Source organism: Belonocnema kinseyi, chromosome 5 (genome assembly GCF_010883055.1).
Source record: "Belonocnema kinseyi isolate 2016_QV_RU_SX_M_011 chromosome 5, B_treatae_v1, whole genome shotgun sequence".
Lineage (NCBI taxonomy): Eukaryota > Metazoa > Arthropoda > Insecta > Hymenoptera > Cynipidae > Belonocnema > Belonocnema kinseyi.
The window spans coordinates 52892975-52919321 of NC_046661.1; the positions used below are offsets into that span (position 1 = coordinate 52892975).

Consider the following 26347-nt stretch of genomic DNA (forward strand, 5'->3'; position numbering starts at 1 on the left):
GCCAAAAAAAACGAATTTTCGAATTTCATACCCATCTGGGAGTCAAAATACTTCTAAGCATATTACAACCCTACTCATAAAAAAAAATTAACAACAATTAGATAGTGCGACTCGCGCTTTAATTATATGCTATAAATTTTCCAATCGTTAGAAGTTGAGAACCCAAGCGATTCTGGGTACCCTGAGAATGCAGCCGTCCTATTCATGAATCATGTAAATAGTCAATGATAGGGGACACCTGTTGTGACTTTAATATTACCCTTATGAAATTTCGCGTCAAATTTTCCTAGGTTGAAGCCTTTTTGTGTACAGTTCCGAATAGCTGAATTCTCCGATTTTATTTAAACACGGTTACTTATGTACTTTGATGCGCTGATTACGAATTTGATAGTGAAAATTGGCGACGAGGCCATCGTCATGGTGAAACCATGAAAAAACCATAAAAGTCATAGTTGCGTTTTTGTTTCTGTGACTGGCTATAGGAATTATGTTGGTCAAACCCCCTACCCCTTTTCCAGGTTCCGTGGGGGCGGGAAGCCACCCCTGTGACTGGTCACAGAAATATTATTGGTCAAACCCCATCCCATTTTCCAGATCCCGTTACGCTTTCGCAAATCATAATACTGTTTGGGTAAAAAATTTTCCATCAAAAATCCACTAGATATATACATTTTGAGCTTAAAACTAGGGACTACAACTTACAAACTATGATTCTGAGATGACGCATTTTACCTATCTATAAATATGTGATATGGTATTTTATATTGCATAGTAAACGACGCTTGGTCCTTTATTAATAATTTCGCCTTCTGCATATCAGGTACATTATGTATTTGATTTTTGTAGAAATTTTTTGTCCTATAATATATCTCTGTTTTTATAGAAGGCATATTGAGTTAACTATGGAGATCAATATTTTTCTTTCCAGGTTTTGCATCAGTTATCATCCTAATACATTTGTTTCGTACTCTCCGTATCTTAAGTGTATTACTTTTAGTTGTGTTGCTCCAGATTGGTTCCGCGTAAAGCATCAGTGCTTTAATAATGACATTGTACGAAATGTTTTTGTCGTTAATACTAAGCTTACTTCTTCTACAGATTAGACAATATAATATATCTATCATTTTGGTCACTTTTTCTTTAATCGCTTTTACATGTGCAGTAAAGCTCAGTCTACAATGCATTATTAAGCCAAGGTATAACACTGGTAACCTTGGTTCAATAATTTTGTCACCCATAATGAATTCTGGTATCGTCTGCAAATAATGAAAGCAGTGTGCTGCTTTTATTCGTGATACATCATTTATATAGAAAATAAATAGGACTGGGCCCAGTATTGAACCTTGCATTTTTACATTTTCCATAGACTATTATTTTTAATTTCTAGATTTTTTAATTTCTGGTCTCAATTAGAGTTTTCAAATTTACCAATTTCCCTATTAATTTTATTGGCTAGTCTATTTTTAATCTTCCTAACTTCATCACTATTAACTCTCTGGTAAATTCTACGTAAAGCATTTCTGTCTTTTATAAGCCTTTTAATGTATTGTGGTAAAGGTCTATGTTTGTCACTCATCACTGTTTTAGGTATTGAGATGGCTTTGTTGATGACACCGCGAAGTCTGTTAACGCAGGCATCTATTTTAGTTTCATCGTTTAGCTTTGTTTCGAGCTCGAGCTCTTTATTAATAATGACCCTAAGCTTGGACCAATCGGCCTTTTTATAATTTAGAAAAATACGGGTTTGAGTTTCAAAACCTGGCTTGCTATCTAAGACAATTTCAATCGGATTATGATCTGAGGGTAACTCAGCAATAACGGTTAAATCTATATCACAATGCAAATTCTTGGCAAGGCCAATATCGACAACGCTCGGTTTCGCATTGGAATACGGATAGAGCGTAAAATTATCTGGTATTAAGATTTTTAACATATTTCTGCTAGCATACTCTTGAAATATTTTGCCGTTTGCATTACCACGGAAACATTTCCAAGCTATATTTTTAGAGTTTAAATCACCATAAAGCAAGACTTTATTCTCTATTTTAAAAATGATGTGCAAATCATCTGAGTCTAATTTCTTTTGTGGTGGATTATATGCAGATACAATTATTAGGTTGTCCATCATTTTAATTGCTACAGCTTCAATAATTTTTGTATTTATGTCTACCTCATGGTATCGTATTGACATCTTAATTAAAACGAGCACCCCCCCCCCCCCCCCCCCCCCCCTATACCATTTGATCTATCTTTGCGAATTTTATTGTAGCCCGGCACGTATATGTTTGTTTCAGGGGTTACTTCAGTCTCATTTATAAGCATAATGTCTATATTATGTTCTCTTAAGAAGTCTTTTATTTTACTCAAATTACTACATATACCATTTGCATTCCAATGCGCAACGTTTAATAAACTAGTTCTCGACCTAATTACTGCGATTGAAAATAATAGCTGAGAATACTTTTAACCTTTCTAGGACATTTTTGCACGAACTTAACCTCGCGCTTAATAATTTTACTAAGCTCAGAATCCTCGCTATCTTGCACGTGTTATTAAGCTTTTGAAGTTACTGGGTGAGCTCACAGAAATCCGCATTGAGCTGCTGCCTCCACTGTTGTGAGTTGCTTTCCTGGCTCCTTACTCCTGGTATGTGTTTGGCCGCTCCATTGGTTGTAAGCACCTAGCCCTTCTGATTTCCCCATATGTGCTTGGCTGCTCCTTGTATTGTAAGTACCTTGGGGGTTGTGGATGTTATCGGTGGAAAACTTGTATGGGTTCTCTGGGGGAGGGGGCTCCTCCCTTGTGTGACGCCTCACGTCATATGTTTTCTTACTTTTAAAAGAGTCCACTTTTTCCAGATGTTTCAGGTAAGCTTCACACATTGAGAAGTTTGCTGGGTGTGCTCCCATACAGTTGACACATTGTACTGGTTGTTCTTTAGTTTTTGCACACATACTAGTGAGATGATCACCAATACACTTAACAGACTTCGGTGGGTTTTTACAAAAAGACGTTCAATGTCCGAATTTCTGGCATCTTCTACACTGCGTAGCACGTCTTGTATTTTTAAATACTTCACAGTATATGCGTACTGAGCACGGATATCTGATACTCCTCACTTTTTGTATGTCCGAACCCGCTCTGAATACTACCAAAAAATTCGGGTGGTACACTTTTGCACTAATCACTTGGTCACTTTTCTGTTCCGGTTTGCGACTCTTTAATAGAGTCACTTGTGTGCATCCTACGTCTTGAGCCATCATTTCATCGTAGATATCTCCCAATGGTATGTTTAGTAGTCCTTTAAGAACCAAATGTTTTTGTTTCTGGACCTTGAAGCCATGGGTAAAGTATGCAGCTCCTTCCTTGTCTAGTTCCCGTTTTACCGCATTGTAGTCCTCTAATGTGTCCGTGCGAACTGAAAGTCCTTCCTTTGTGATTGCGACTTTTACGCTTTTGCTGATTGTATAGCCGCTTATTTTCTTTATCGTCTCCGCATAATCTGTAATAGCCCTTGTGATAACAATAGGCGGTATATTTATTTTCTTTGCTTTCGCGTCACTTGTGTCGTTTTTGTCATTAGGGCTCTCATCGGCACTTTCATCATCCATATCTGAAAAGTCCTCGCCGTTTTTACGTTTAAGAGTTTCCGTCTCATCCTTCGAGAGTGCTTCAAACCGATTTTCCGTAGGAACCCGTTCTCCGGATGTTCTTGACCGTTTACTGCTTCTCATTTTCGCTAAATGTCACTACTTTGAAACTTTTTCTTGTTGGTGTTCGGATGCGCACTACACACCATCATCTAACATAACACACCCGAGCGGCGAGCCACGCACCATTCGCCAGGTTAACAAATTTTAATTCGATGTACTCACAACAAAATCTAACGAACGAATGGAATATCCGAACGAATTAATTGTATTATTACCATATGAGCAATGAATGCACGCAAGAAACACACGCCCGTAAGTACTATGAGCGCGGACGGTAGAGAAAGACCTGTCGCTTATTGCATTGAAAGCTGTTACATTTCATAAGATGCATCAATAATTTTCTCAAAAAACATCACTCGTAAAAAAATGTTCAAAACAAAAAATGTGCATCCTAGTGAGATCTACAACTTTTATTTTAAATATTTTGTGAAATTTTGTGTATAGGCTGAGCTAAACGCAAAACATTTTGATTTTTAAGGTTTTTTTTCATAAAAATCGATGTATCACTCATTTTAGTATACAAAGTATACAAAGTTTGAAGAAAATCGGAGAATTCAGTCATTCGGAACTTTATCCTCTAAAAACTCTTGATGCCTGCTATTATACACAATCACAGTTTTAATAAGTCAGGTTTAGACTGTCACTTAAACTTCTGCTAGTATATAACTGGCGTTATTCTTCAATGCAGAATTGCACCGTAACTACTCTGTGGCCTTATTACAATAGGGAGGTTCTCAACTACTCTTCGAAGCTACAAATTGTGAATATTTTATTTTGTTAATTCATAATTTTTACTAACTAAATATTTCATAATAAAGTTCAGATTTTCAAATCTTATTCTTAAGTTGAAGAAAGTATATTTTCCTGAGTTGAAATGATCTATCTAATTGTTGTTTGAGAATTTAAAAAAAAGGTGAGTAGGGTTGTATTACGCTTAGGAATAATTAGACTCCTAAGTATATATATATATAAAGACTATACATTAATGAACTATATTCGGGATCGAATTCTCGGCTCCGTCCGACCATAACGACACTGCTACGGAGAAAGATAAGGAGGAAAGGTATCAAGACCTCAAACGCGAGCTACAACGACTATACCCAAAATATTTGGTTAAAGTAATTGGCCTTGTCGTCGGTGCTTTGGAAGTGCGAAGCTATCACTGGGTCGTAACCTTAAAGTCATATCAGCGTGCCAAGAATATGCCAAAGCCTTTGCGAGATGGATGCAGAATGCTGTCATCCTTGAATCGCTACGTGTCCTCAAAAGACACGAAGGTTTCGCCGGCCTGTCGTTGTGATTTCATCGTGCCCTGTAACCACCCATCTCACGGTCGTGAGACGTGATCATAAGTGTGATTTACCGCGGTTTTACTGGGAACCGGTGTCATTTTTAGATGACGGTTGCTCCCAGTAGGACCATTGGGGGAAGTTGTTGCCTGCTAACTTTTGTGATTATTCAGTAATTAAGTATTTTAAATGAAACAGATTCACTTTTCCCTATGAATTAAGCAAAGATAAGATATTGAACCACGTGTTACATATTTTGCCTTTACATTACAGATTGTATTTTTCTTTCTGCCGATTAATGTATCTTATGCGCCCCGCATTGCCCGCTTTTTCGATAATGGGGATTCTTTAAAATATTTGTAATGCTAATCTCTCTAATGCAACTTTATATATTGTATCTAAATTTCAACAGTCAACATAGGAACGGATTGCCCTGTTTTCGAAGGTATATACGAATTTTCCCAGATATCTGCTGGTGGTTCAATAGCAGCGGCCATAAAGCTGAATAAACAAAAGTCGGACATATGCATAAACTGGGCTGGTGGCTTGCATCATGCAAAATGTGGCGAGGCTTCAGGATTTTGTTACGTAAACGATATAGTTTTAGCCATTCTAGAATTGCTCAAATATCACAAAAGGGTTTTATACATAGATATTGATGTGCATCATGGCGATGGAGTCGAGCAAGCATTTTATTTAACCGATAGAGTGATGACCGTTTCCTTCCACAAATATGGAAATTACTTTCCTGGTACTGGTGCAGTTGATGAAGTTGGTTCTGAAACGGTAAGAAAATCGACAGTTCTTTCTGAACACCACATGCCTTAATGGCATCTATAAAAATATCTCTATTTTCACTATATAAGTTTGAGAAAAGAAATATTAATCATTAATTTCAGGGCAAATATTATTCGGTGAACGTTCCTCTTCTGACAGGAATAAATGATGTTGGTTACCAAAAGATTTTCGAGCCAGTGATGGAAGCTGTGATGGTATCATATCAACCTTCAGCAATTGTACTTCAGTGTGGTGCTGATTCTCTTGCTGGTAAATATTCCTATTGATTTGTTTTACCTAAAACAATTTTGAATGTTTTATATATTTTCTAAATGTCGAAAATTTAATTTTAATAACTGAATCAGTTGGATTAGGTTTAAAATGAGAGTATTCTATGGGCCATTGGTTGTGTGCATATAAGCGTCGAACAATGTATTTGAACAAGCATTTCGAACTAATCAAGCAGAGTGTCGCCGAGAACTCATGCACGTCTTTGCGACGCCATGGTTGCAATTACAGTTTCTTACTTCATACTGTGAATTAATATTTGGAAAGCCAAGCCAGACAAAAAAGCACTCTTAAACAACTTCAAAAGAACAATAAAAGCTTGTTCAACAACTTTTCGTTTTCAGACTTTTCAGTTTGATTAAAAAATGAGCATTAATACGAGTCTACAGTTTTCTGACTTCCTGTGCGTCTCACTTCCTTTTTCGTACATATTACAAGAAAATAAATTTTTTACATAAGCAGAAACATTAAACCGGGTAATATAGAAAAAAAACATAGAAACATAAAATTTAATAGCAGGTGTAGAAAGACAACGTTCTTTTCAAATTGAAAATAATAAGGGTAAAAATAAATAACAATTAAAACCATTGATGTTAAGTAATAGCTCTGATTTATCAATAATAAAATTTTGTAAATTTTTGACAACTTGCAACCCTCGAGAATGGATTTGCGTTAATAATCCCAAGTTCAAAAACAGACTTTTACATTTGATATTTTCTATTTGGAACTAGACTAAGTATGAATTCTAGTTGACAGTTTTCAGACAGTACTTTGACGGCCCGACGAGAAATGCTTGCCGCTGGTGTAAATCAAATTCAAATTCTTTGTGAAAATCACGTTTCAGAAGAAGTTTTACTCCAGACGAGAAAAAAATTTACCTTATTGCAATAATTAGAGATATTCCTTATTCTACGAGCAAGGATTATCATCACATTAATAACCGGCATGATAAATGTAATAGTATTATATACAGCACTAATATGATAAGGTATTGAGTGCTGAGCTTTATCTACCTCAATATACTCGTATATTAGAAACTGAAAAATATTAAAATGAGCTCGTTAGCGTAAAAATGCAATTCTTAGCAGGGGTGGGACCAATTCTTGGCACCCCAGTCATCTGAAGATGGAATTCTGAAGGAATAGGATTAAACTAAACTTTAAGGCGCTTCAAATGGCTGTCAAATTCGCTAGGGGCAAACCAATCTAAACGGTTGAGTTGTTGAACGCCATATTATAAGCACATAATCTAAAGGCAATTATACCGCTCGGTTTAGCTCGGTTTTTTCCGGAAATGTCCTTTTTGTTGTTGTTTTTTATAAACGAAAATGAAGTGTATTTTCTCGCTTGAATGTCCCGTGAGCTATACAGGAACACGGTAGTATAGTGATGGCGTGGGGCAGGAGCGGAAAGCGGGGGATTCGCCTGTATCTTCAAGTTTCCCTGAAACAGCATTCAATGTGGCCACATCGAAACGACGTCTAAACGCATGAATTGTTGAACGAAATTAGTGATTCCCAAAAAATGTAAAAAATAATCGCATTTTCTTATTGAAATATAATAGTTGGCAATTGCTTGGAGTACTGCATTCAAAACAAATTATATCATTATTTAAACAACTAATCATTGTCTAGTTACAAAATGTCTAGAAATTGAGCCAGAGATCTCCAAATTTTCTCAAATTGGTATCCTAAACTACTTTTTCTTGATTAATTACATAATTTTGATTCATTTCTTCTGTTTTTCTACAAATCTCTATTTCTTTGAACAATTTTTATTTGCTCTAGCAGTTTTTTTTCGATAACTTAAGGAAAAATAAAATAAAACACGTGCTTTGCGAAAATGTTGAAACTTGAATTATAATTTGTATTGGTGTATGTACTTTTTTATAATATAATCATAGTAAAGATTGTAGCAATATAAACAATGCAATAATAAATGCACTTTTATCATTTAAATTTATTTATGATTTTTACAAGTGATTGAATAGTGCGCCAAAAAATATGTAAACCAACCCTACTCAATTTAAAGAACATTAAGGAAAAATATATTATGTTTAATTTAGATATATTTTCACATTCTCATTAGAGAAGCTATTATATTTGTGTCCAATTTTACCCCCCTCCCCAGTTTGTGTCAAATATCCACGTTTTGATACTCCCTGAATCCGAAAAACAGGTTGTTACGAATGTGTCTGTATGTATGTCTGGCTGTAAACACGATAACTAAAGTTCAAGTTTGTTAGCCAGACATTTTGTATGCAAATTTAAAAAGTGGGCACATATTGAATATTTTTGAGACCACTTTTTTCAAAATTCAAAAATTCTCTGTACGGCTATTCAAAGTATTCAAAAAGTCGAACAATTTATCCTAATGACTTTTTTCAAAAAATCAAAAATTACCAGAGTTATAGTATTTACAAAATTCCAAAAAACACGAAAATGAACATTTTATGCCCAATAACGCACGATATGAAAAAAAGTCATGAAAAGAAAAAGGTTGCTTTTTGAATGTCTTACAAGATTATCATAAAAACTTTATGAATTTTCTTGAAAAATCAAAAATTCGAATTTTGACAGCATACAAAATAATAAAAAATCCTAAAATTACATTTTTCGGCCAAACTATGCAAAATACGGTAAAAGATGAAAAAATGAAAATTGTGCATTTGAAAAAGATCTCCAAATTTGTTATGAACAACTTTTTGATAGGATGGGTAGTTTTGGCTTTAATCGTGAAACACATCATTAACAGTAAAAAAAAAATCTGCCCGCTGCGTGGGCACATTCTAATCACAACTTTTGTCTTTTAATTTCTTTTTCTTCTCGTGTGTGGCGTTTCAAAAAATTTAATTTCTTAATGTTTTTGATGCTAATTTTTTACGATCAAAACTAAAAACAGAAGTATCAGAAAATTATTCATGACAAATAAATCATTTTTATATTCTCATTAGAGAAGGTATTAGATTGGTGAAAAATTTGATCCCCCCCCCCCCCAGTTTTTGTCAAAAGGTCCACGTTTTGAGACAATACAAAAAACGAACATTATCATACTTTTTCCGATTGCCAGGAATAGAAATCATTGCAAGATCATACAACTCATTTCTTAGCATGCGGGGTGATAAGAATTGCATACGATTCTTCAGATTAAAAATTCATATGCCCCCTTAGCATAATATAAATACATATTATTACGCAAAAATGTATGCGCAATTAAAAAAAATTAATTGGTATGTAGCTCTATTCTCTTGTTATTTTATAAAATTATATCGATACGCGCGCTATAAGCATGTGTAATCATTTGCGTATCATGCATTCCACTTTATTAAAGTGTTTCTGTTGATGTACGACGTGAGAAACATAACATTTCCTGGAAATATTACAATTTACCAACTAAACATCAATATAATAGAATTCTAGATCATGCTAGAATATGTGAAAATGTCAGGGAGGTTAGCACCTCTAAAGGACCACAGAAAAAACTGGGGGTTCATTGAAATTACGTCTCAAATAAAAGTTGATATCATTTAGAACTTGAGCTCCAATTAATATCTGCAGAGAGCCAAACGGTTTCATTTAAAGCGCTCCAAATGCTTGCAAAGTAGGGCTGGCAAGATAGGGATCGATTATAGTTATTGACCGATAACTTGAGACGAAAAGTTTCTTGCATATGAATATGCCTTAATATTGACAACTTTGCTACATAACCCTGCAAATAATATTTATCAACTCATTATGTCTATCATAATTGCGGTAATATTTTGTGATTTAATTAACTTCACTAAGTTATCTCCATCAGAGTTCGATTTCACGTATGGTTCTTTCTCAGCAAGTGAGTTCCATTTTTGTTGCAGCTCCTTTGGAACCAAAAATGGGTTCTAATAGAAACCCCAGTTTACTCTGTGGCCGAATGAACGAAACGGACACGCTACAGCATACCCTTATAGTATCCACATAGCATCTCTTTTGTATCAAGCAACAAAAACTAAAAAAAAGAACAAAAACACAGTAAGATGAACCTTTAGTTAATCGCAATTTCGATTCTACGTTAAATTTCCCTTCAGAAGGTCACGGAATAATGGCAATAAGGTAAATGTACCAGTAATCGGAACGGTCCTAGTAATCGTAAGTTTTAAGACGTGAACGCCACAAGTAAGTATTTTCCGCATAAAATACAATCCTAATATATTTCTAAGTAAGTTTGGACAGTGCTTGTTATATTGACGGTGGCGATGAATCACGAAACGTGGAAAAGGTCTTAACATTTTCCTACTGAAAATTCCTATATAGGTTCCTACATAGAGTCCTATATAGGAACCTACATAGGATCCTATATGTTTCACCTATAGGAAATGACATAAGATCCTATATAGGTGCCTGTATTGGATACACCTTAATAAGGTACCTAATGGTACCTTACTAATGGTTCCTCATGGTACCTAATGGTACGTATATCTGTAGGTGCTCCTGGAGGACCAAAAATAACGTCTGCGCAGCCGCAGGTGCCATAAAATACTACTGGTCATCTGGATATGGTCCCATACAGAAACATATACAGAATCCTATGGCATTTCCTATAGGTGGCACCTATAGGTGAAACATATAGGTTCCTATGTAGAGTCCTATATAGGATCCTATGGAGGTTCCTATATAGGAACCTATATAGGAATGTTCAGTAGGGTTAGGCTAGGAAAGGTGTTTATTTGCTTAAGCTTTTAACATATCAAGAAATTACTTTATCAGGACGAAAATAAGTTTTTTGTAATTAAAAATAATTTTTGTTTCATAAAATTAAGTAAAATGTTCATTAAGTACCTTCTTGTTCGTGAAATATCGGGAACGATTATAGGGACGTTTCAAAATCATAGTTGTTCGATTAATTTTGACCGGTCACGAATACTAGGACGACTGTGTCAAAACTTTATTTCCACGTTTCATCACAAATAATAATTTAATTAATTTAAAAAAGGCGTTCAATCAAATCGGAGAACTAACTTATTACTCTGCCGTGCAAACAAAAAAGATACGTGACATTGCCACTTAGAGTGATTCTCTTAAACTTGACAATGAAAAAGTCTACCTAAGCGGCAATGTCACTTATGTAACTTTTTAGTTTGTACTGCAGTACTGTGACCAGTAATCGTGATAAAAATTTGTGCTTATAACTGAAAAAAATGATGTAAAATATTGGCATGAGTTTACTGATTTTTTACGTTTATTATCATTTTTCAGTCAAATCAATATTTTTTTAGTAGTTCTTCATTAGCTAACTTTAATCTGCAATTGATCAAAGTTCGTCATTGTATTAATACTTTGTGCTGAGAAAAGTTAATTATACAAATTACGAGTTCATATGTTTTTGTATCCCGTGTAATTGTGTTGAGCTTCGCCATTTTATAATGTAAGTATACATTTCGAGTTATTGTTGATACTACTTTATTTCTTATAAATAAAATATTAATCTTATTCGACAATAATTTAAACTAAAATAAAAACGAAACATTTTAAAAGAAAATTCATTTTTATTATGATCAATTACACAGGCCCACAAAAAAAAAGTTGCATGTACTTTTGACCAGACCAATGTTTTCTTACATATTTTTCGACGTTGAATCCAAATCTGCAGTTAAACAATAACCTCCCCCATCATTTTTTGGGATATAGGCAAACAAAACATTTTTTATGACCATGGATTCAATATATTTTTCGCTGAATTTCGACCGTTAATCCGGCTTTGAAAAGTCGAATAGACCATAAAAAGCCCGGTGACTGCTGTTCAACAAAATTCAACTTTGCATTGAATTATAAAAACATTTTACGAGATGTCATAAGTGAATCTTAGATAGTATGAGTCATTAGTGTGTGTACATCAAGGGGCCGTCGGCGTTTCTTGCCCATACACGACCCCAAGCGGTATTTATTCGTAAAAGGCGAACCAAGTTCGTAAGGGCATATCGCATCCACCACACAAGAAAATTGTCCCACACAACAGTGAACAATGATTCATTCAACAGGCATTTCTTAACATATGACCTTGTACTAGTGGGCTTATTTCTCCCCTCAATTTCCAAGAAGAAGAAACCTTTATCTCAAGAAATAATCAAAATACATAAAACCCCTTGCTTCTGAGAATTATTTCTGCCTGCCTAGCTGTTTCGGACCACTGTGTGGAGTATATGTATAGAGACGGTTCTGGACCACGATTCCTACCTTACCGGCATCGAGAAGCTTCGACTTATAGTGGTTTCGTGTCCGTGCTAAGCTTCGAAAACGTTCTCGAAGGATCCTGATGACGTAACAATTGCGCAATAGTCTGTAGCCAAATTAATGTAAACAGGTTCAAGGTTATTGTGAGAAAAAAGGATGATTTATTGCTTCCTGATAGATAAGGTGCTCGTTAAATGCGCAAAAGTTGCAGGTGTATAGGTGAAATTTTATATTGAGAGCTACGTATGACATCCTGTTTTGACTATTTATTTGATTTATTGCTTCCTGATAGATGATACTTTAGCTAAAAATTCCTGCCTTAATTTTTTTAATGCGCAAAAGAAGCAGTTGGACAGATGAAATTTGATATGAGGGTTATGCATGGCATCCTGTTTTGATTATTAATTTGATTTAAAAATTTCTGATGGATGATGCTTTAACTAAAAATTCCTGTCTGTGAAAAACATTCTTCTGCAGTCTAGAATCTTCGAGAAAAATTAGAATTAAAAAAAGGATATATTTAAAATTAATCGAAGGTAAGGAAGGAATAAAAAGCATTTCTTATGGTAGGTCATATACTCAAGGATAACAGCTACACGCATTTAAACTCGCAGAAGCATTCATACATCGACAGTCTGAGGCTGCACACATTTCATTATCCTATGCTATCATTCTGTAAAGAGATCACTTCTTTTTACAGCTCGCAAACGTTCGCTTTCGTATTCATTCTTTTCCATATGCTAGGTCCGTCAACCTATGGACGAGGTATATTTAACAAGATACTGAAAACAATTTCGAGACTCGAGAGAGAGATTATAGGCAGCATGAATTTAATTCGAGACCTTTCTTGGACGTTTAAATGAATACCAAGAGTACACTGCCCGACGCTTATCGCTCCTTATGTCATGCAACGATATTCGAGCTGAGGTCGCATGATTTTTTATCCACATATATATGCTTGGTTTTCAGCTATCATTTAGAAAGGTCAGTTTTTTACCTTTTAAATATTAAAGATTTAAACTAAAAGTTTTAAAATGTAATAAATTAATATAATAAAATATTTGAATTTTTTCAGCCATCCACTAAGGCTATTATATAATAGAGTCTATTAAAAATCAAGGATGATTTAATGCAGTGTTAAAATTTTTTCTATAATGCAGAATCTTCTATAACTAATAATATCAAATTTCTACTGCGCAATTATGTCGCAAAGAACTTCAACGTTATTTTCAATGACACATTACATTTTTGCGATGTTAAAAAATTATATCCGCACATGTGGATTATAATGTAAAAAGGTTCTAGAATATTTTGACAAAGAGGGGATATAATAATAGGTAAGGATGGTAAATGATATGCAGCATGCATAGTTTAGGGAGAAAGGGAGATGGAGAGCTATGTATTAAAATATGTTTTTAATCAAAAATAATTTTGTAATACTGCAGAAGGCTTTGCGATTGAGCGACTTGAAAACTACCAACAGATTCTTAAGACGTCCGAGTACATACAGTTGATCACTGTAACATATTTTAGAATTTTATATTGATATAGCTAGGATGTCAAATCAAACATTTGAGATGAAGGAAATACAATCTGAAAACGCTTGCCAGAATTTATAAAATAACATCAGCCCTATAAATTTTAGAGTTTGACTAAGAAACGTTGAAGTCTCTTTCACATAATACAGTAATATGCTAAAAAAGATTCGATTTACTTACTTTAAACATTAAAATAAAGCAACATAAATAACAAAAATAATTCAGCAGAATTAAAATGTAATGCAAGGCAACTGTGAATAAAACATTGGAAAAAAATGATACAGTGGTCACGTGAACATCTACTTTCTGGAACTTTTCAACCAAAATTTATTCAAATAGAAATTAAAAAATACAAAAATTAATATAGATGTAGTGGCTTATGCTATGTTTCCAGAATATTCTCAATAACGTCATCGAATTCCTACTATGCAATTTTTTTCAACAACTTCAGGCTTATTTTTAATGATGCATTACTTTTTTTGCGATTTTCAACATTATATACCATACGTGTCGATTATAACTTAGAACCTTCTAGAAAAATTAGGCAAAGAGGGAGATATATTATTGGATAAGGATGGTAAATGATATGCAGTCTGTATAGTTTAGGAGAAAGAGATAGAGAGAGAGCTATGTATTAAAAAATGTTTGAACTCAAAAATAATTTTCTAAGATTTTCAAGACTGCAGAAGAATTTGCAATTGAGCGACTCGAACCCAGTTACAATTCTCACAGCATGCCTCATCAAAATGAATTACATCATATAAACAATTTTGCACGAATCTTGAAGAATGCCAACAGATTCTTAAGAGGTCCGTTTAAAAATAGTGGGTTACTGTAACAGATTTAGAATTAATACCAGGTAGCCTCGTAGTATTGAATCAACTATTTTAAGATGAAGGCATAATTTGAAAGCTCTTGTTAGAATTTACTTACTTGCAATAAAGTAGCATGAATGATAAGGATACATTCAGCAGTATTAAGATTAAGTGTAAGGAAACTGTAAGACTCTTAAGCAAAAATTTAGTGATATAAATATACAAAAATTAATTAAGTTTATAGAAATCGAGGATGATATATTGCTTTCTAGCTAGCCAATTTAATTTAGAGACCTTAGAAATCGATCTTAGCGATATATTCTATAGATGTAGTGGTTTATGCTATGTTTCCACAATATTCTCAATGACGTCATCGAATTCCTACGACGCAATTTTCTTCGAAAACAAAAATATTATATACCATACGTGTCGATTATAACTTAGAACCTTCTAGATAATTGCAACAAAGAGAGGATATAAATAGATAAAGATGGTAAATCATATGCAGCAGGTATAGTTGAGGGAGAAAAAGAGATGGAAAAAGAGAAATAGAGAGAGAGAGAGATATGTATTAAAAAATGTTTTATTCGACAGTGGATCACTGTAACAGATTCAGAATTTTATATTGATATTGCTAGGATGTTAATTCAGCCATTTGAGATGAAGAAAATACAATTTGAAAATAAAATAAATCAGCAGTATTAAGATTGAATAAAAGGAAACTGTGAATCAAGCATTGAACACGTATATTAAAATGCACTATTATATATAAAAACTAAAAATCTTGGTTTTTCTTAGAACCAACCGTTTGTTTTAAATCGTAGTTAAGTAAAACCATTTAAAGGGGCCAGAATTTCAAATTAACAGAATAATGAATATATACAGTTGATTCTACTACTTCAAATGAGCAAATGCAACTTTCTTTCACGAAAACGAGATCCTGGATTAACAAAGATTATCATAGAGTGCGCCACAGTCAGATACGCTGATTTTGCTTCTACTTGTAAATAGAGGATGGCGATGAGGAGAAGGAGGAGGAGGAGGATACGATAATATTACAGTTCAGCAGTTACTGAAAGAGATTTAGTTGTAAAAAAAGGAGCACATTGTCTTCCAAACAACACCAAAAACTGAAGGAACTGTATGTAGTAATGCATTGTTTCTAACTACTAGGTGTATCTCCACTCTCGATGTTGTATTCTGCGCTGAGCTGGATAAATCACCATCCTCATATATCAACTACATTTAAGTCATAAATCAATATTTGATTTAATAATGCTGTTCGTGAAGTATCAATGATATTAAAATATGCTGTTATCTAACAGTTGCAAATAATTATTTTTTTCTTAGAACCAACATTTAATTTTTGTTAAATAAATCTAGTTAAACAGCTAATTATTTCTGATTACCAAAGTCATGAACATACTTTCGATTCAACTATGTCAACTCAGTAAATGAAAACTTAGTTTGATTAAGAAGAGATCTTTGCTTGTTGAAGATTATGATGCAGTGCACCACCACCATATACGCTGCTTTTCATATAGATGTAATCACGCTTCATATGTTAAATCTTGATTTCTCCTAAATCAAGGTAAGTAAACTATCGAAAATGTATCTGGAAGATCGAGAAAGAATAGAGGAGGAGGAGGAGAATTCAGTAATGATGAAGTTAAGACAAGTAGGTACTGAAAATATTAGATTTGATGTTTATATCATTTGAATTGTATGTTGTGTGACATTTGGACGTGCAAATAAAAGAAGCGCAACATCTTTAAAATAACAACAACAAAAACTTAAAGAAACTGTTGGTAACACCTTGTTTGTGCGTACTAAGTGTATCTCAATTCTTTGTACTGCGCTCTGCGATGAGTTAGATGGAATGATAACTTATACTAAATCTTCGGTTTTATAAGCTGATTTCCTAAACTCCAAGTAATTCAGGTGAAGGAATCAATAAATACACATACATTTTGAAAATTAAATTTATTTAACTAATTTCGTAACAATAAACGTATAAAAATTATATATAGAATTTTAAAACTTATTGCTTACTTTGTACAATGTTGGTTTCGTTCCATCAATGTTAATAAATATTAATGACAAGGAATCTTGAATAACTAATCTCAAAATGTTAATTACATGTAACTAATTACTAAACTAAAAGAATTATTTAAGCATACCAACTTCCTGCATGCATGATAGATTCCTCAGTGGAGAGAATTGTGGTGTTCATGCTTTCTGAATAGTTTGTTTCTGGTCCAGTTTGAAAATCTTATGCTTTCGAGGAATTTCTTTCCTCTCCTCATCAGTCTGGCTGTCAGATTCTTGAAAGAGAAGCTGAAAAATGAAGATAGACATGAGGAGGAGGAGTATAAGGAGGATGAGGAGGATAACGAGGGGTGAAGGAAGAGGAGGATATAAATACATAGATTCCATGAACAGCGAATTTTACTGTGTCAGTGGCAATATGACTAGCACTTGTTCAAATTGTTCAACAACTTACTCAAGACTTGATGATTTAAAAAGACATGAGCAATATTCTTGCTCAGCCAAGAATCATAAGCAGGATGAAAGAGATTTTCATGAAATTTCAAAGGTATCTAGAAGTTTAAAACCAATGCAAGAATCTGACAGACGGACTGATAAGGAGAGGAAAGAAATTCTTCGAAAGCATAAGATTTTAAAACTGGACCAGAAACAAGCTATTCAGAAAGCATGGAAACCACAATTCTCTCCACTGAGGAATCTATGATGCATTACTCATAAGTCGAAAGATGAAGGGGAAACACTTGTGAAGAAGCAAAAAGTAGAGCCAGAAGAAGAATTTGGCCAATGCTGATGAGGATATTAATGGGCATGATAATGACTATGATGAGGAGGAAGATGATGCTGAAAATGACCTTTCCTTAGAATGTAAAATAAAAGCAAAATCTGAAATGTTGGGAAGATCCCAACAAGTTTGTGGATCGATTGCGCTTTTTTTACTAGAACAACTAGCTGGAAACGTAAATAATGTACACGAAATTATTTCAATTGTTAATAAAATGCAGGAGGTTGGTATTATTGAGTAATTCTTTTAATTTAGAAACTACTTAAATGTAATTAACATTTTGAGATTAATTATTCAAGATTCCTTGTCATTAATATTTTTTAACATTGATGGAACGAAACCAACACTGTAAAAAGTAAGCAATAAGTTTTAAAATTCTATATATAATTTTTATACGTTTACTGTAACGAAATTAGTTTACTAAATTTAATTTTCAAAATGTATGTATATTTATCGATTTCTTTACCTGAATTAATTGGAGTTTAGGAAATATAATCCCTATATTGTTTTCTGATTCTTCTACATGTATTTTGAGAGCTTATTTAACTTGATTTAGTATAGTTCAAGATTCAACAGGAGAAAAGGCGTGGTTACAACTATAAGAAAAGTAGCAAATCTGATTGTGGTGCTCTCTATGATAATCTCTGTAAACCAAGGATCTCTAGTCAATTAAACTAAATTTTCGTTTACTAAGTTGACATAGTCGAGACAGAAGTATTTTCACGATTCTATTAATAAGAAATCCTTATCTATTTAACTGGATTCATCAAGTTCATTGCAGAGTGCAGTACAATGAATGAAGATACACTTAGTTAGCACAAACAAGGTGTTATCTACAGTTTCTTTAAATTTTGTTGTTGTTATTTTAAAGATGTTGCGCTTCTTTTATTTGCATGCCCAAATGTCACACAGCATACAATTCGGATGATATAATCATTAAATTTAATATTTTCAGTACCTACTTGTCTTAACTACATCATTACTGAATTCTTCTCCTTCTCCTCCTCCTCACCTACCTCTATTCTTTCTCGTTCTTCCATATACAGTTTCGATAGTTTACTTACCTTGATTTAGGAGAATTCAAGATTTAACATATGAAGCGTGGTTACAACTATATGAAAAGCAGCGTACCTCGTGGTGGTGCACTGCATCATAATCTTCATTAACCAAAGACCTCTTCTTAATTAAACTAAGTTTTCATTTACTAAGTTGACATAGTTGAATCAAAAGTATGTTAATGATTTTGGTACTCAGAAATAATTAGCTGTTTAACTGGATTTATTTAACAAAAATTAAATGTTGGTTCTAAGAAAAAAATTATTATTTGCAACTGTTAGATAACAGCATACTTTAATATCATTGATACTTCACGAACAGCATTATTAAATCAAATATTGATTTACGACTTAAATGTAGTTGATATATGAGGATGGTGATTTATCCAGCTCAGCGCAGAATACAACATCGAGAGTGAAGATACACCTAGTAGTTAGAAACAATGCATTACTCCATACAGTTCCTTCAGTTTTTGGTGTTGTTTGGAAGACAATGTGCTCTTTTTTTTACATCTAAATCTAATATTTTCAGTAACTGCTGAACTGTAATATTATCGTATCCTCCTCCTCTTCCTTCTCCTCATCGCCATCCTCTATTTACAACTAGAAGCAAAATCAGCGTATCTGACTGTAGCGCACTCTATGATAATCTCTGTTAACCCAGGATCTCGTTTTAGTGAAAGAAAGTTGCATTTGCTAATTTGAAATAGTAGAATCAACTATATATATATTCATTATTCTGTTAATTTGAAATTCTGGCCCCTTTAAATGGTTTTACTTAACTACGATTTAAAACAAACGGTTGGTTCTAAGAAAAACCAAGATTTTTAGTTTTTATACATAATAGTGCATTTTAATATACGTGTTCAATACTTCACTTTCAATGTTCGATTCACCGTTTCCTTTTATTCAATCCTAATACTGTTGAATTTATTTCTGTTATTTATGATGCTTTATTTTAATGTTTGAAGTAAGTGAATCTAATTTTTGTTCGCAGATCACTCTATTATGTGAAAGATGATTTCAACGTTTCTTAGCCAACTTTAATATTTATGGAGCAGATTTATATTTTTTTTCAAATTGTTTTTTCTTCATCTCAAATGGCTGAATTGACATCCTAGCTATATCAATATAAAATCATAAATCTGTTACAGTGATCCACTGTTGAATTAAAAATTTTTTTAATACACAGGTCTCTCTCTCTATCTCTCTCTTTCCATCTATTTTTCTCCCTAAACTATACCTGCTGCATATTATTTACCATCTTTATCTATTTATATCCTCTCTTTGTTGCAATTATCTAGAAGGTTCTAAGTCATCAATGACGTCATTGAGACTGCTGTGGAAACATAGCATAAACCACTACATCTATAGAATATATCGGTAAGGTCGATTTCTATGGTCTTTGAATTAAATTGGCTAGCTAGAAAGCAATATATCATCCTTGATTTCTATAAACTGAATCAATTTTTGTATTTTTTATACCACTAAATTTTTGCTTAAAAGTTTCACAGTTTCCTTACACTCAATCTTAATACTAAATATATAGGAAATATATCTATGGTTTAATTTTTATGATATCTGAACTAAGTTAATTAACTAGAAAGCGATATATTATCCTCTATTTCTATATACTATATTATTATTTGTGTATTTTTAAATTTTTTTATATCATTAAATTTTTTATTCAAGAGTTCCAGAAAGTAGATGTTCATGTCATCACTGTATTATTTTTTTCCTATGTTTGATTGACAGTTTCCTTACACTACATTTTAATATGGCTGAATTTATTCTTATCATTCTTCATATTTTATTGCAAGTACGGAAAATCTAACAAGAGCTTTCAAAGTATACGTTCTTCATCTCTAAATAGTTGATTTAATACTACGAGGCTATCTAGTATTGAGTCTAAATCTTTTACAGTAACCCATTATTTTTAAAAGGATCTCTTAAGAATCTGTTGGCATTCTTGAAGATTCATGCAAATATGTTTATATGATTTAATTAATTTTGACGAGGCATGCTGTGAGATTTGTAACTGGTTTCGAGTCGCTCAATCGCAAACCCTTCTATCGACTTGTAAATTTCAGAAAATTATTTTTGTTTTGAAACATTTTTTATTACATAGCTCTCTCTATCTCTCTCTCTTTCTCCCTGAACTATACATGCTGCATATCATTTACCTTGTCTAATAATATATCCTTGTCTAATAAGATATCTCCCTCTTTGCCTAATTGTTTTAGAAGGTTCTAAATTATAATCGACACGTGTGGTATATAATATTGAAAAACGCAAAAAAAAAAGTAATGAATCATTGAAAATAATCTTGAAGTTGTTTACGAAAAAAATTGCGCAGTGGGAATTCGATGACGTCATTGAGAATATTCTGGAAACATAGCGTAAACCACTACATCTATAGAATATCGGTAAGGTAGATTTATACGGACTCTGAATTAAATTAGGTCAGCTAGAAAGCAATATATCATCCAGGATATCTATAACCTATATTCATTTTTGTATTTTTCAATTTCTATTTGATTAAATTTGGATTGAAAATTTTCAGAAAGTAGATGTTCAAGTGACCACTGTATCATTTTTTTCCAATGTTTGATTCACAGGTGCCTTGCATTACATTTTTTTACTGCAGATTTTTTTTTTATTTATGTTGCTTTATTTCAAGGTGTGAAGTAAGTAAATCGAATCTTTTTTTAGCATATTACGGTATTACGTGAAAGAGATTTCAACGTTTCTTAGTCCAACTCTAATATTTATAGAGCTGATTTTATTTTATAAATTCTAGCAAGCGTTTTCAGATTGTATTTTCTTTGTCTCAAATGTTTGATTTGATATCCTAGCTATATCAATATAAAATTTTAAAATATGTTACAGTGATCAACTGTATGTACTCGGACCTCTTAAGAATCTGTTGGTATTTTTCAAGTCGCTCAATCGCAAAGCCTTCTGCAGTATTACAAAATTATTTTTGATTAAAAACATTTTTTAATACAGAGCTCTCCATCTCTCTTTCTCCCTAAACTATACATGCTTCATAATTTACCATCCTTACCTATTATCATGTCCCCTCTTTGTCAAAATATTCTAGAACCTTCTACATTATAATCCACACGTGCAGACATAATTTTTTAACATCGCGAAAATGTAATACGTCATTGAAAATAACCTTGAAGTTCTTTGCGAAAAAATTGCGCAGTAGAAATTGGATGTTGTTTGTTATAGAAGATTCAGCATTATAGAAAAAATTTTAACACTGCATTAAATCATCCTTGATTTTCCATAGACTGTATTATATAATAGCCTTAGTGGATGATTAAAAAAATTGAAATATTTTATAATATTAATTTGTTGCATTTTAAAACTTTTAGTTTAAATCTTGAACATTAGAAAGGTAAAAAACAGATCTTTCTAAATGAGAGCTGAAAAGCGAGCATAAATCTGTGGATAGAAAAGCATGCTGCCTCAGTTCGGATATCGTTGCATGACATGAGGAGCGATAAGCGTCGGGCAGTGTACTCTTGGTATTTACTAAACGTCCATGAAAGCTCTCGAATTAAATTCATGCTGTCTATAATCTCTCTCTCGAGTCTCGAAATTGTTTTCAGTATCTTGTTACATATACCTCGTTCAGAGTTTGACGGACCTAGCATATGGTAAAAGAATGAATATGAAAGCGAACGTTTGCGAGCTGTAAAAAGAATTGATATCTCTACAGAACGATAGCATAGGACAATGAAATTGTGCAGCCTCAGACTGATGATGTAAGAATGCTTCTGCGAGTTTAAACGCGTGTGGCTGTTATCTCTAATCCTCGCTCACTACTTGATACCAGAACAAAGCAACAGGCGTCCCTGAGTATATGACCTACCATAAGAAATGCTTTTTTATTCCCTTCTTACCTTCGATTAACTTTAAATATATATTTTTTTAATTCTAATTTTCCTCGAAGATTCTGGACTGCAGAAGAATGTTTTTCACAGGCAGGAATTTTTAGTTAAAGCATCATCTATTAGGAATTTTACATCAAATTAATAATTAAAACAGGATGCCATGCATAACCCTCATATCAAATTTCATCTGTCCACCTGCCTCTTTTGCGCATTAAACAAATAAAGGCAGGAATTTGTAGCTAAAGTATAATCTATCAGGAAGCAATAAATAAAATAAATAGTCAAAACAGGATGCCATACGTAGCTCTCCATATAAAATTTCACCTATACACCTGCATATTTTGCGCATTTAACGAATGCCTTATCTATCAGGAAGAAATAAATCATCCTTGTTTTTCTCACAATAACGTAATATGTTCTATCTGTACTTTTTTTATAGATGGAGCATCGATGTTTAGTATTCGCCACCTAGCGGTAGAAATGCGGAACTACAGCGTCCGCGAGTTTTGTATTATTTCAATTACAGTAAACGGTTAATAGATGACGCAGCATGCACTTCTTCTGTAGGTAACGGCCATGTGATATAATTATGGCGTCCTGCTTGTGATCTCGTAACTATGGTTACGAGATCGAATTTAGTATGTTGAGTATTTTTAAGCCACAGATACTGCCATAATTTTTATAGTGAAGGATCAAGAAATAATTACCACAATATTTCAACTTAAAAATAAGAATAAGTTTATTCAGTGTAAAATGGACTAAGTTATATAGTGTAGAGCGAAGGCTCGAGTAAGGAAGCGACGCGGGAGTGAGGAGTAGGGAGACGCTGGAAGAAGCGGAAGTAACTTTGCGGAAAGCGCTGAGAGAAGCGGAAACTAGGAGTAGGGAGATTGAACAGTGACATCAAAGATTATCTTTGGCGACACTCGTGCGCTAAATGTTAAATAGCGCTTGGTATCGTGGATCCCTACAGTCGTGACGTATGGTATACGCTGCTTGGTACAATGTGTATTTGTAGTGCCATTGTCGGACACTATGAGCGCTTCATACGGTATCCCTACACGTGATCAGCGACCTCGAAACTCTCGGGGTAGTATTGCCACTAACTATAAACACTTTCTCAGATGTAGAAATAAATTTTAATCTTGTTTAATTAAGTTTACTGTTTTGTATTTTGTTGATCTATTAGACTTTTCGAAGCCGTATTAAAGGTCGAAATTTAGTGAACAATATATTTAAACCATGGTTTTCGATGTATTTCGATCCGTAGAATTCAATCCTGAGGTCAAATTAAACGTACTATATCATTCTTCGTTGTTTTTGTAACTTTAAAAAACCATGAAAAACATAAAAAATGAATTAGTATTCGTAAGGAAAAACCTTATTTTATCGAATATGAATCATTAACTAAAATGACGTACAAATTTATAATATGATGGTAATTATAGGAATAGTAAAAATGACAATACTGACAATACTGAACAATGGTTAGAAATTCGAAGTAGTATATAGTTCACGGATTAAAACGTAGATAGACTATAAGTAGACGCAGAGCGGGTGTTAACTTAGCAAAATGTATCTAAAATCTTGTTGTAAGAATCGTTGAAAAAATCTAAATCAGTTACTTTTTTGAGACAGTTTTCGCCTTCTTTTCTAATGAAAACCAGTTCAGCAAAGACACGCTTACAAAAATTTGGCCCGACATGTAGGATTTCAACTTGTTCCCATTTAATGACAGTTGGATCTCTTCCATGGCATTGAACCAAATGTTTAGCTATGACTTTGTGATTTTTATCCACATGGTTGATGTTATTTTCATGTTCCTTTATTCCAATTCGTAGGGGGCGTTTTGTTGCTACTACATAGGTCTTACCACAATCACAAGTGATTCTATAAACTACGTTACATTGATCTAAAGCGTCTAGTTTATCTTTACCTAATTTAATAAATTTATTTAGCTTGGAATCAACTCTATTCGCAAGTTATCTAAGTGGAAAATATTATCTGAAAGTAGAATAGTAAGCTGTAATCTATTATGGTAAGAATTAAAGTGTGAAATTGTCAGATTGATTTCATCTTTAGGTAGAATAAGAAAGGAATTGTCTACATAACGAAAAAACACCGGAATTTGAAAACCCAATCCTTCCATAACATTCGTTTCAAGATCTTGCATAACAATCTCAGCAAGAAATGCGGAGATGGGTGACCCCATTGGGGTGCCAAACGTCTGTCTGTAAAATTTATTATCAAATTTAAAGTTACTGGATTCCATTAAGAAAACTACACCCTTCTTAAAGTCATCTAAAAGAATTTCTGTATTTTTGCTAATGTGATGCCACATATTCTCTATACCTTTAGTAACCAGATCTAAAGGAATGTTTGTGAATAGTGATGAGACGTATAGAATTTCATCTATAAATAACAACTCACCAGAAGGTAATGATCCTTGGTTGATTATTCTAACTACCGCTGATATTCCAGAACAAGTTGCAGATATCATTAGTTTTGGTGAAAAATTCAGTTCTAAATTTGTCTCCAAAAAGCATCAACAAGTTTGGAATTTTTTAAAAAATCCGAAAGAACGGGAAGCCAAATCGGATAGGTATTATATCCATTGTCCCTATTGATGTTATTAGGGTGTTTTAAGATTTCGATTGCTTCTCTATGTTTTCTTGGAAATTTGTTGTGTGTTTTTGCAATGAATGTTGTTTCATCAAATAAAATGTTATGTCCTGTTTCGATATGATGTTCAGCTAGTGCTGATTGAGTGAAATGTTTTAGCCTGACTTCACAGTCATGTTCCTTAATACGTTGGATTACCGCTCTCCTGGCCAATCAAGTTCGACCAGTCCCCACCGTGGGGCGCTCTGGCCAATCACATGCACCGTAGAGATTATACCGAAGAACAACATGACTTGATACCTCAGTTTTAGGTCGGCCCTGAAGATATGAACTGCAATGTTCACGAAACGTCGGCAAACAATTCGTAGTTTTTTACGCGAGTGAAACCCAAAATATCTCTTTTTATCAAAATGAATCATCTTGAAAGCATAAAATCTATTATTAAGGAACTCTACGGGGAGAGTATTCTCACTAAAACCAACACCTTTAGTAAGCTCAGGACTTCTCAAGGTAAGCTACTAACATCTTTAGCTTTTTTGAAACGGTGTAGGGACAACAAAATCGTCTCAAAATTCTTAGAACTGAAAAATAATTTGCGAACATCTAAATCCAAATCGATTCTGCATAATACAAGTTTGCTTCTCGAGAAAGAAAGAATACAGCATACCAAATTTCTTTTGCACACTACCTCCAAAAAAACTATTAAAACTTCACCTTTTTCTATCAAATACCGTCAGATCTGACGTAAAGTCCAGTAAAGAACATCTCTGACCAACCTCTCAACAATGAAATAATTTCAGCCTTATCTAAAGGACATAATTTTGCTGTAGCTTCATCGAAAATCCTAAAAGAAGAAATAATCAGCAATTTAGAATCTACAATATATACCCTTCCGCCCGAAAAAGCGAATGATATACGACGTAAGACGGCCAACATTTTACTCCAAGCTCAAGTTCCCTCCTCAAACTTAACAAAATAGGAAAAAACCGCAATTAGAGAACTCAATCAGAATAAAGATATTATAATATTACCCGCAGACAAAGGCAACACAACAGTAATAATGAACAAAGAATACTATAAAAACAAAATCATGGACCATCTAAGTGACGATACATACAAAAAACTTAAAAAAGACCACACAAAAACTATGGCCAGTAAAACAAAAATTCTTCTCAAAGTCTCTAACCTTGACAGCCAAATAATATCTAGCTTAATACGAGGGTAGTTCAATAAGTCCTTAGAATGACCAACATATGGCGCGCGAATCGCTCCAAATCATCTGTTTTCAGTCAGCACCACTCCCGACTAGA

General features: G+C 33.4%; 2 protein-coding genes across 10 annotated transcripts in view; one reads left to right on the plus strand and one right to left on the minus strand.

Annotated features, from left to right (window-relative positions):
- The window catches only part of LOC117173179 (histone deacetylase HDAC1-like), a 151579-nt gene that overhangs the window by 102444 nt on the left and 22788 nt on the right, over window positions 1-26347 (plus strand). For all 3 annotated transcript variants that reach the window (XM_033361602.1, XM_033361601.1, XM_033361603.1), the window contains exons 4-5: window positions 5415-5788; window positions 5902-6049. In XM_033361602.1, the coding sequence (XP_033217493.1) occupies window positions 5415-5788; window positions 5902-6049 (522 nt within the window). The remainder of the gene's footprint in view (window positions 1-5414; window positions 5789-5901; window positions 6050-26347) is intronic.
- Window positions 1-26347, minus strand: part of LOC117173180 — a 263371-nt gene that overhangs the window by 76358 nt on the left and 160666 nt on the right. For 4 of the 7 annotated variants that reach the window (XR_004467135.1, XR_004467128.1, XR_004467124.1 and 1 more), the window contains one exon: window positions 5374-6076. The exons of 2 other annotated variants lie outside the window; for them this stretch is intronic. The gene's annotated coding sequence lies outside the window, so the exon portion shown is untranslated. Of the gene's footprint in view, window positions 1-5373; window positions 6077-26347 lie in introns of those variants that run through there. One more of the 7 variants, XR_004467129.1, reaches the window with a different exon arrangement.